This window comes from Artemia franciscana, chromosome 8, assembly GCF_032884065.1.
Source record: "Artemia franciscana chromosome 8, ASM3288406v1, whole genome shotgun sequence".
In the NCBI taxonomy this organism is placed as follows: Eukaryota; Metazoa; Arthropoda; class Branchiopoda; order Anostraca; family Artemiidae; genus Artemia; species Artemia franciscana.
This window is the reverse complement of record NC_088870.1, coordinates 49,054,583-49,067,080: the sequence shown is the minus strand read 5'-3', so window position 1 is coordinate 49,067,080 and position 12,498 is coordinate 49,054,583. Positions and strand designations below refer to the sequence as shown.

The 12,498-nt window shown below is 34.9% G+C and overlaps 1 protein-coding gene across 1 annotated transcript in view; it reads right to left on the bottom strand.

The window, feature by feature from the left end:
- LOC136030708 (cytoplasmic dynein 2 heavy chain 1-like) overlaps positions 1-12,498 on the bottom strand; it is a 575,385-nt gene that overhangs the window by 381,323 nt on the left and 181,564 nt on the right. Inside the window, exons 26-30 of the mRNA XM_065709779.1 lie at positions 12,204-12,297; positions 9,699-9,849; positions 6,048-6,239; positions 5,008-5,166; positions 3,898-4,226 (exon numbers count right to left, since the gene is read on the bottom strand). Coding sequence (XP_065565851.1) covers positions 3,898-4,226; positions 5,008-5,166; positions 6,048-6,239; positions 9,699-9,849; positions 12,204-12,297 — 925 coding nt within the window. The remainder of the gene's footprint in view (positions 1-3,897; positions 4,227-5,007; positions 5,167-6,047; positions 6,240-9,698; positions 9,850-12,203; positions 12,298-12,498) is intronic.

Genomic DNA, 12,498 nt, shown 5'->3' with positions numbered 1-12,498 from the left:
TAGATAGTTTTTTTTTTTTTACTTATGTCCTGGTCGTCATTTATACTCCCTGTGTCCCGGTGCTTTGTTGATTGCTAATCGAACATTCCTTTTGTCCTGGTCGCTTTCTCTTTGAGTTTCGTCATTTATTTTTTTCTTTTTTAGTTCTTTTAGTTTTTACCTTTTTTAGTTTTTTTTAGTTTTTAGATGAAATTTTTTTTTAGTTTTTTCCTTTTTTTCTTTTTAGTTTTTTATTGGTTTTTACCTTTATTTAACTTATTTTTCAGTTTTTTCCTTTTTTTAGTTTTTTTTTATTTTTTATTTTTTTTAGTTTTTTACCTTTTTTTAGTTTTTTTAGTTTTTTAGCTTTTTTACTTTTTTTATTAGTTTTTAGTTTTTTTTTGTAGTTTTTGCCTTTTTTTAGTTTTTTCAGTTTTTTTTTTAGTTTTTTATTGGTTTTTACCTTTATTTTAGCTTATTTTTCAGTTTTTTCGTTTTTTTTTAGTTTTTAGTTTTTTACCTTTTTTTAGTTTTTTTAGTTTTTTTTAGTTTTTTAGCTTTTTTATTTTTTTTATTAGTTTTTAGTTTTTTTGTAGTTGTTGCCTTTTTTTAGTTTTTTTAGTTTTTTAGTTTTTTTATTAGTTTTTAGTTTTTTTTGTAGTTTTTGCCTTTTTTTAGTTTTTTTAGTTTTTTAGCTTTTTTATTTTTTTTATTAGTTTTTAGTTTTTTTTTTAGTTTTTGCCTTTTTTTAGTTTTTTCAGTTTTGACGTCACCTGATCCAGTTTTTTCAGGTGACGTCACCTGATCCATCCACAGACAGACAGACAACTTATTTATATATATATATATATATATATATATATATATATATATATATATATATATATATATATATATATATATATATATATATATATATATATATATGATATATATATATATATATATATATATATATATATATATATATATATATATATATATATATATATATATTGTCCATGGGAAAAACAATCCGTATTCGGATCTATACCTCATTATTCTAATAATTGCCCTTGAGCTTTGTTGATGGTGATTGCTAATCAAACATTCCCTGTGTCCCCATCGTCATTTATATATCCCCCTGTGCCCCCCGGCCTCCCCGTTTTAGTTGTGTCCCTGTGTCCCAGTCGTCATTTATAGTGGACAAACATGACGTCAGTCGACACACAAACATGACTTCAGGCGACACACACGTCCCAGTCGTCATTTGTGTCCCGGTGTCCCAGTCTGTAATTTCTCTTTGAGTGTCCCGGTTGTCATTTATATTCCCTGTGTCCCGGTCTGTATATACATTCGTTTTTGAATTGTTATATGATGAAATATTTTTGTTTTTTTTTCCTTTTTTCTTTTTAGTTTTTTTTTTGTTTTTACCTATTTTTTAGCTTTTTGGTTTTTTTTCTTTTTTCTTTTTAGTTTTTTTTTGTAGTTTTTACCTTTTTTAGTTTTTTTTTATTTTTATTTTTTGTAGTTTTCTTTTTCTCCTTTATTTTTCAGTTTTTTTCCTTTTTTAGTTTTTTTTTTCTTTTTCAGTTTTTAGTTTTTTTTTATTAGTTTTTAGTTTTTTACTTTTCAGTTTGTTTGCTGTTTTTACCGTTTTTTTAGTTTTTTATTTTTATTTTTTTAGTTTTCTTTTTCTCCTTTATTTGTCAGTTTTTTCCTTTTTTTAGTTTTTTCTTTCTTTTTCAGTTTTTAGTTTTTTTTAGTTTTTTTATTAGTTTTTAGTTTTTTTTTCTTTTTAGTTTTTTGTAGTTTTTACCTTTTTTTAGTTTTTTTAAGTTTTTTTTACTTTTTTAGTTTTTAGTTTTTTACCCTTTTTTTAATTTTTTTTTTTAGTTTTTTAGCTTTTTTAGTTTTTTTGTATTTTCTTTTTAGTTTTTTTCGTAGTTTTTATCTTTTTTAGTTTTTTTTCTTCTTTTGTATTAATGCTAAAGCCAAGGTTCAAACCTGGAACCTCTCGGACCTAGAACCTGGAACATAACGCTTTACCAACTGAGCTACTGTATTTGTATTTGTATCGGATTAACGACGCTTCTTGACTACTAAGGTCCCTGCGTCGGCCCTGTAGTGCTTTCCTGCAGCATAGTTCGATCTCTGGGTCCCATAATACCACGCTAAGGTCAAACCCACTGCGCCAACACAGGTTCAGTTATATAACTGAACTACTTCGGCTTGAATTCATTCGTTTTTGAATTGGTATGTGATGAAATAATTCAGACGTCATATGCGGACAGTGACGTCACTCGGCAGACACACAGACAACTTATTTTTATATATATAGATATAGATACGTCAGTTGACAAACATGACGTCAGTCGACACACAAACATGACGTCAGTAGACAGACACACAGACAAACAACTTATTTTTATATGTATAGATTATGGATGCATCCGAGAAAAGAATAGCCTCTATATTAATGCAGAGGTGTGAATAGACTTATAGATTATTGGCTAGTAGCTACATGATAGATAGAGTTATGATGGAAAGCTACATATTCAAAGGATTGAGCAGTATCCAGAACTGATAACTACATTTGACAACTGTTTGATTTAGTGGAAAGTCTTAAAAGCTTTCAAAAGGGGTATCTATGGGTGGCAAGAACTCATATTTTGTCGATTGTGCAGCCCTCGCCTACCTAAAAAGAGCAAAAGACCTTGATTCACATTTATACCGTACGTGTAGTTCTAAATAATGACTTGTATCAACATATAAGTACATGGATAAGTATATGTACATGTATCAATGATTTGTATCATCACATAAGTATATCAAATATCATCACATAAGTATTAGTCAATAACCCGCAATTTATTTAAATCATCTTACCACAGATTTTGTTCAGAAAAATTATGAAGTCAATCTAGTTGAAATGGAGGCAGATTATATGGCACTACAAGAGCCTAATTGATTGTTCGAGAATTATAGAGAAAAAATGTTAGAGCTCCAGAGAAGTGACCCTGATACTGTGTTGTTGATACAGGAATTAGAGAAGGAGGGTCAAAACCACCAACTAAGGAGTACTGAGGCTCCCATGGTCCAAGGCGGTTGAGGGGATATTGTGTTACAGTCTCCCCATGACTGATTTAACTTAAACAAAGTGTCACCCAACAAGAATGATAAGGCAGCTTTGACTAACCGCGTAAATCTGGGACAAGCAGTCAAAGTGGAGAGGTACACACGAAAAATCCAAAACCATAGAGAAGTTTGGGCGAGACAGTCCCATTACATGGATGGTTCGATCTTGTTACATTTGATAGTGTAGGATGTACATGTTTGTCTATTGTGAATTTACATTTCTCGGGCCGTCCTCTTCATCTTGTACTAATTGATGGTCCAGTTAATTCTTTTTGAACAATCGTTAATTTATCTTTATGTCCTCTAGTATTATGGAATTACTGAAAATGCTTTTGTAAATTGACTCATTATGCTTGAAATTTTATACTTAGCTATGTTTCTTGAGTAATTTTGCATATGTCATAGACACGGAAAACGATATGACAAATTCTGAGGTGAAAAGGATATAATTATGCTCCTGAATCATGTTAAGAATATGACGTTACTTATATGATTTTTTTTCAGAATAAGTTTTTAAATGAATTTTCTCAAACTCATGATCTCTGTAGATCGCTGTTGCAGGCCAGAAAATCCCAGAATGCCAAGTTTCAAAAACAAGTGTGGAGCCTTTTGCATAAGAGCGAATTCTAATGATATATTTACTGTTTCTCAAAACTTCATATTAGGAAGTTTTGGTTATTGTTAAATGGTGTGATTCCTTACTTACAAGTCATTAACACAAACTATTTGATAGCCTAGAGACAAAGCATTAAAACGAATAGCAGGTTTCTAAAAACTTAAACCAAATAAAATTAAACAAACCTCATCGCAGTTGAAGACAACAACTTGCCTCCCGAGTAGTGCCCCAAGGGCTTTGACAGTTTCTGTTTTTCCAGTTCCAGCAGGACCAAATGGGTTTCCTCCCATTCCCATGTGCAAAGCCTGTGTTAGTGTTAAGTAGCATTTATTTGTTAAATTTGTATGTACAACCTTTGCTGCAGATCCTTGGTACTCGTAGCTGTAAGTAAACGATGCATCCACCATTCTTATTACTATGTCGCCCTTTTCTTCACAATAAGCCCTGCAAATAACGTTAGTCAAGCTGCGCTTTAGTTTAGGAGTATCTCTCTTGTGCATTAGGAAATCGTAAAAGTATCAGAAATTTAAATTGCCGCTTTGTTTACTATGACTGGAACTTGTAATTGATCTATTTTGTGTAAAAGGCGAGTTTTAGAGATGAGCGTGCATTTAAATCGAATCTACTTACAGATCATTTTCGTATTCTCCAGTACACTAATTAATTTTTCTTAGAACTACAGAATTGAGCATAATATGTTTCCATAATAATTACCTTTATCTTGTGCCATCTTTCCGCATTAAATAACCGGCTACCAAAACTGCCGATCGCTTGGCACACAAATAGCACAAACGCTAAGATGCTGTAAAGTGATATCTATAAGCTCAAACTTTGACTTTTAGTCTCTCATTAAATTTTAGTCTCGTTAACTTCTCTCATTTAGTCTCTCATTCAAATGAACTATGAAATCGTACGACAATTCTACTTTTTTTGGCGTTTCCTATAACCCTGGGCTTAGAAACTGACAAGTATTGAACTAAAAAAAAGTTATTCCAACTATGAAATGAAACATAAGTAGGTGGTAAAGACCTCTTTGACATATGTGAAGATAAAATCTCACTTCTGGTGAAAAGAACTACGGCAGTTCCTTGTGTAGTTCATGCACAATGGAGTTTTGCAAACTCAACAGTGACATTTTGTGTGATGAAGCTCAATTTTCGTAGTACACTGAGCCCATATTCTTAAAGTACCCTGAAAAGGTAGGTGCTTTGATTGATTCAGTCTCTTGTCTTGAGGAACGTAAGGCTTGAAATTGGGGATAACTTCCAATTTTCTGGATGTCCAACCTCTCTCACCCTTGCACAAGTAACTTCCAACCAAACCAGTGGCAATGCGACATCTAAAGTCTTTCAACGTCATAGTGTTAGCATCTGCTATAATGGCGAAATTTAACAAGACAAAGGCTTTGACCGTTATAATGTCAACAAAGTGCCACCACTTTCTATCTTTTTTGTCTATCATATAGGGAGACTTCAACATATCAGCTTTGTTTATGCAGCCCATAAACTTGTTGTACTCAACAAATACGTTTGGGCAAGTAACTTGGGTAACAGCTCCACCTTTCTCTATTCTGTGTCACTTCTCCTTTATGAATCATTGAAAGAAGTCTTATACATAGTTTATCCTTCCAGCGTTGACAGTGGATTCCATTTGACCTCACAGTGCAGTCTGAATCGCATCGTCTCAGCTCTTTTTTGGCTTTGAGTTTGGGTTGACCTTTTCGGTTTGCACAAACTGTACCACAGCAATAGAACTATTGTTCTTCATTTTTTCCATGAGGTTTATTGAACTGAAGAAACTGTCAAAATAAATGTGATAATTATTGCCTTCTATTTCCGTCATTAGATCTATAACCACTCGTTCTCCAAGCCCAAACTCAGTAGTGTCAGCTAACTTCCCAGTGCAGACCTGAAAATCACAAACAAAACCGTCCCTGTCTTCTCTGACCTAGATTTTGTGGCCTTGTTTTATAGGCTTCATTAACATATACTAATTGAAAGAAATGCATGTCATTGTGGTCACTTCTTTTCCGGGGTAGGATCAAATTATCATTGAGTTAAACGTGAGCAAAAAGCTAGCTGAAACAGCTTATATTCATTAATCCAGATATCTCGATAAGATGGTACTGTCTTGAAACCCATAAGAATGTTTACTGTTAATAGAAACTTTAATTTCATATCAAGTAGTTTGGATGAACGATTCACCTTTCTGAGTAGCCTGTAAGTTCGTTTGAAATATGATGTGATCAATCATACCAAGATCAGACAGCTCGAGGAGAAAATCAACTAGATTATGTAAAGGAAGAACTCGACATATTTGCCTCCAAATGTCTTACTCCACTTCTTTGCTATGACTCCAAGAGAATATTCGTCGTTACTTGCTTCTGGCTCGCCATTCGCTTCCATCACTCTGTCTATTTGATTATCAGTTTTGTCGTCATTTGGAGATAGCTCTCCAGCCAAAATGTTGCTCAGTGATTTGGCATTTGAAATTAGAAGATCCGGCAGCAAATCATCAGCATCATCCTCTGATGACATGTCAAGTTAAGATTCTCGATTGCAGATACCCTCTGTCCGCAAAGAACAGTGTGTCATAGCGATATAGCTGCAAAAGCGATTTTAGATGCTAGACCCAGTTTTTTGGAAATTGCTCGGGTTTCATTCTTTTTTTTTTTAGCTGCCGAAGTGACCTCAAGCTCAAACCACTCCGAAAAAAAGCAAAAAACGACTTTTTAGCATTTGCTGTGAGGTGGTCATCGGGGATGACCAGCCTCTCATGTCCAATGTCTCCTTATCGTGCTTCATATCTGAAACTGTGATGTTACTAACTCGCACTCTACTACACAAAGAGCGAATTGGCAGGAAAACAATATTGAGGATATTACAATTACCAAGTATTTTGAGCTTTCTTATTTTTCTTAAGAAACATTATGTGGTTACATCAAAATACTGAGCTATGCCTCACTAGGTGTCAATTAGGCTGCCCATAAAATTTCGCCAGTCAGATAGCGTTGCTAGGCATATGCTAGACCAGTGGTTTCTTATTTTCAGTAGCTATGGCTTTTGGGGAAATATATGAAAAGGTGGTTTCACTGAGGAATCACTTCGTCGGAAAGGGATAAACTGCTATCATTTGGAATTAAAGTTAAAAATAAAATAGAGAACAAAAGAATTTTTTGCCTTACCATTGACAAAACTACTTTAAAACTTGAAACAATTTTTTTTTTGCATGCTGACCTGTAGAGTATGTTGCGCAGGTACCGATCTCTTGAGTCGATGCCTTCGGCCGGGAGCGTAATGCGTGGTTGGGGGGAAGAATTGACAAAAATAGGTTAAACATCCTTCTGATATTCTCTCAGATTAAATAAATCGTAAGTAAAATAAAATATACAGGTCCATGGGCAAAGAAAAAAAGTAAGACAGACACTATTGTTTCTAGTGACTCCGTGTCACTAGCGTACTGTACGATATGTATTGCCGTTTAAAAGCGCGTATAAAAATAGGTAACCGCATCCCATCAGTGGTTGTTCCAGTAAAGAAAGGTGTCCGCCAGGGTTCATTATTAACCCCAAGTTTGTACAATAACAATGTTTTAAATGCCCAGGCATGTGTAAATGTTTCATGTATCTCCAAGAATATAAATGTGTCGCTACTTACATACGCGGACGATCTATTAAATCTAAGTCGGTCTATTAGGCGTCTGCAATCGAATTTATCGATCCTGCGTGATGAATACCGAAAAATCGGCCTGGCTTTCAATACTTCTAAATCTGCAGTTCTTTTTTTCAACGATAGTCCTTCTCAGCCTGAACACCTCCTACTGGGTAGCGAGTCAATTACCATTTCATCTCATGTCGTGTATCTGGGTTTACCCATAGGCCGTAACCTTAATGAAACTCGTCTACTGCTCGTCAAACACGTCGAGAAAAAACTCCGCACCGCGTATGGGTCTATCGTCGCCAGCAGACTCCTCTTGTGCCGAAAGCATCTCGCCAATATGTATAACGCTGTCGCACTGCCGCATATTTTATATATCGCGCCATTTTGTAATTTATTAACTGACACCCAAAAACGTAAGCTCCGGTCCCTTTATTTTAGGTTCGCGAAGTTCCTGCTGCGATGCCCCTTATGGACGAGAAATACTTATATGATTGATAAACATAAGATTGCAGGCCCTAGTATCGCGGTAAACCGGTTGATTTCTAATTTCCAGGCAAAATGGAACCACCCCTGGCTTAAACATTTCTACAGTTCTTGATTATGTATTTTTCCATGTTGTGTCTTAAATTTCTCTCCGTTTTTCTTCTCTTTTTTTTTCTTTTCTTTTATTTGTTTTTTCATTGTACTCCGTTTTGTTCCATGTGAAAAATACGGGTAATAAATATTTTACTTACTTTTACTTACTTACTATTATACAATTTCTCAATTTCACCATTTACATTCTTAAGAGTCGTAGGGGCCATGCAAAAGATTTAATTGACACAGTAGCACCTACGACTCTCCACAAAAAAAGATCGTTAAAACAATAAACCTGTATTGTTTGGATTTTTTAATAAGAATTTTACTTTAATTACGATAAATTTTTGAGACAAGCTGTACAGTTATAGTTCAAACAAAGAGAAAACAATATATCTGAAAAAAATTGCTTTATTTTCGTACTAACTTCATGATCATTTTGTTAAAATGTATGAGGCAAGATGTACAGCAATAATTCAAGTAAAGAGAAAAAGAGGAATGACTTTCTTATAATTCCGCTGCAATAAGTGCACTGCTATTTCATGGTTTATGTCCGTGACATATTTTTGTGCCAATCCAGTAATTCCTTAACGACATATCTTAGAAAAAGCCAAAGGTTCTGCCTTTCAAAAACTGATTGATTACTTTGTTAAATCTTAAAGAGGCAAGACAATTGAATATGTAAATTCCTTCTAATTGACTAGCCATTGTGAAATATTAAATTACTGACACGAACAAAAGTCATAATATTATTTTAGTCATATTTTTTTTTTCACTTGTAAAAACTACTTTTCTATGGTTCAAAGCCAAGCCAGTGATTGTAATAATAACATTTTTTAGCATTGTATTATTTAGCACGAGGTAGTCTTTACTTTATCTTCGTTACCATAGATACCATATAGATACCATAGATACCATATACATACCATATTTCGTTACCATAGATACTATATAGTCATAGATACAACACTCTAAGACTCACCAAATTTATATTTGACTCTTTCATTCCAAGGGAGATTCACACCCAATCTAGCCTCGGAGTTATGCGGGCCTGTGAATTGATTGTCCAGTACCCCCTTCGAACCCCGAATCTGACAATTTTTTTAAACTTCCTCAAGACACAGGTATTTGCTACGTAGTAGGAGGTTGTTTTGTCCAGAATGAAGTATTTTTTACGTAATAAAGGATTGTTTTTTTACTTATCCAAAAGTTTTATTCCATATTTTTTTGGTTGTTATTTTAAATGTTTTAAGAACCCGCGAGGACTAGGAAAAAACCGTCAGGACCCACCAAATCATGATTTATTTTGCTGTTACGTGATATGACGTGTTTGTTTACTTATGCTAACGTTATATTCAAGATTTCTTCGATGTTTAAAACCCACGAGGCTTCGGAAAAACCCTTTGGGACTCTCCAAATCATGATTTATTAGGTACTTACGTAATGGGACTTGTTTGTTTACTTATGCAAAAGCTTTTTTCAAGATTTCTTTTGTTGTTGTGTCAAATATTTAAAAATCCGTGAGGGCCAGGAAAAATACCTTCAAGGCCCCTTCAAATCAAGATGCAAATGTAGGCGTTGCCTTATAGTTTTTTGCTGATTTTTTAAAACCTAAGGGTGTAGAAGAAAAACCTTCAGGACCCTCCCAAGTATTAACGTAGTCCAAATTGATTATAGCCTATTCGCATAGGTTTTTCTGCTTTACACACAGGGTGTTTGTTCTCATTCTTTTTCCACACAAAGGAATTTGCCGCTATATCCCCGGACAATGGGCGAGCTATTATGCGATCCTGTACTGAATTTCCAAGAACAAAGAAGACCTGTTATACCTGTAATAGCTTGTTTGCTCACATAGCAGGACCGGGTAGCTTTTTTGTTCACTGGGGGGCATAAAACCTGGTGCTAGAGGATAAGCATCATGAGTTTCAAATTATAAATGGAACGTACAACAAGGAATTTAAAATAGTAGTGGATATCTGATTATGTGGAAGTAAGGCCCTCTGTGTATTAAGGATACCCCCCCTAAAGATGGGGTTAGATTATACTCAAACAGGAGCTAGCATAATTCATAATTTGGAGTTAACAAGTAAAACCATAGCTCCTTCCTCTATTGAAAAGTTCTATACTTACTTGAATTAGGTCTCCTGCCGGGCACTGCTCGGCGAAGAGACGTCTGACTCCTCAGTCCACTTTGGTCTTCTGCGAGCATTTACACTTCCCTCGGTCTGATGATTGCCATCGCCAGAAACTCGGAAAGGCTGTCGAACCCCTACTTCTTCGATCAGCCGTGAGGTTAGTTACAACTGGCTTTCGTAGTGTCAAACCCAAAGATCATCTTTGCGGGTAAGTGCAGTGACATTCTAAGTAGGTGTCCTAATCATCATAAGATGCACTTACCTGCTTGGATAAAAAAAACCTAGACTGCTTAGTGTGCTGCTGCAGTTTCTCATTTCTAATGAAATCAAACCGCCTTAGACCTATGATCCTTCTCAGGCTCTTCGTCTGGAATACATCGATAGCGTTTGGTGTTGCGTTGATGTATACTAGGTTTCAGCTCCGTAAAGCATTACAGAACCAACAAGGGCGTTGAAAATCTGCAGTTTAGCTGAACGACTCATTTTTGGTTTTGCTAAATATGCTAAAGATGCTAAAGATTTGCTAAAGATGATAGGTGGGTTCAGCCCACCCATGGCAGAAGACGCTTTTGATATTCTTTTTTGTAGCTCGGGAAAAAGAAATCCATCTGAGGAAATTGTAGAGCCTAGGTAAGCAAACCTTTGGACAAACTCAATGCTATTTGTTCTCTCTGGGCTGACTGGAGAATTAACATTTAGAAAAGACGGGTTTATGGCCATAATTTTCGTTTTATCTAAGTTTATCTACAGTCCCCGCTTGTGACCTCTTCTCGTAAAATCTAAAGTGCTTCCAGCAATTGATCCATGGAGTCTGCTTGGATGGTAAGATCATAAACAAAGTCAGCAACTGAGATGGCCCTATCTCCAAACTTGAGCCCAAAATAGAAACGTGAAGTTACCTTTGTCACTGTTCTATATATGATATAATAATTATGTAAAATATACTCTACTGCAAAAACTACATTACTGCAATGTCAGATGCAGCAGGTAAAAGCACAAAGAGGCGTTTCAAGCTTAAGAACCGTACACGTCAGAAGGTTCCGTAGTCACAATAAGGTTAATTAAAAGGGTAGTAATCATTTCCACATAGCGTATCCTACCTGTCAATAGTTGATGAATAAGAGTGTCTTTGGTATCTACTATCGTGAAATGTATTAGTTAGTTTTTGATCAAATACATTACAGCTTTTGATAGTTTTAATAGCTAGCGCAAATGCTCCCACAAATGTAACTTATTTTGCTTTATATGAGGACACGGGCAATATTTTTCCTTATGGTAATACGTAAACAAGGTACACTGAACTTTTAAAGTGTCGAAACTTTAGACACTAAACCTTATTGTATCGCTTAAGTGATATGAAAGATGAAGAGATTCTTGGTAGATTTTACGAGTGTGAACTAGAGAAAGTTAAAAGCAGTGGAATGTATCAAATTGAAAGGATGTAAAAAAGAGTCGAACTCGCAATGGTAAGAAACATCCAATTGTTCGTTCGCTAGAATGTAGCTCTAATTTTGGTTCTTGGATTGCCACTGAAAACGTTCACCATGCCTAAGTATTTCTATGTGACATTCATCTCCATTGTCTCTGACCCCCTCTATAATGATTTAAATTAAAAAAAGTGATTTTTGGATAAAACTTTCCACCGCCATTAAGTTTAATGGGAAGTATGAAGTTTTTCTTATTGATTACTACTACTACCACTCGCAAAACCTCTAAAAATTCATTCATTTTGCTCATATTTCCATCTAATATGCTTGAATCGTCAGTATAACCTAAGTCCAGGAGCATTTTTCCACCCCATTTGATTCTGTGGTCTCCAATTTCCTTTCCTTTGCTCATTAGGACAAAGTCAATCAAAATGATCCAAATAAAGGGGGATAGAACACAGTCCTGATTAACTCCTGATTTAATACAAAACCAGTTGCTAACCTCATTTCCTACCTTAACTGCAGCAGTATTATTCTCGTACATAGCACAAATCCCTTTAATGTATTTGCTTGGTATACCATATAAGGATAAGACATTTGCTTACGCTCTTCTATCAACAGAATCGAAAGCTTGCTCTTACTCGATAAAAATGAGGAACAAAAGTGTTTGGAGACGAAGGGACTCCTCAATTACTAGCCAAAGAGTGATAACTTGGTCGACACATCCTCTTCCTTTTCTAAAACCACACTGTTCTTCCTTTAAGACTTTGTCTACACCATCTCTCAGTCTAAGAAGTATCATATTACAAAGTAATTTGCTACCTACAGAGACCAGACTAATGCCTCGATAATTACGATACTCACTTTTCTCACCTTTCTTATGCAGTGGTTTAATTAACGTTTTCCTAAAATCATTAGGTACTCTCCCTTTTTCAAAATCATATTCATAATCTTCAGTAGCTTATTTCTGACCTCGGAGCCACCATATT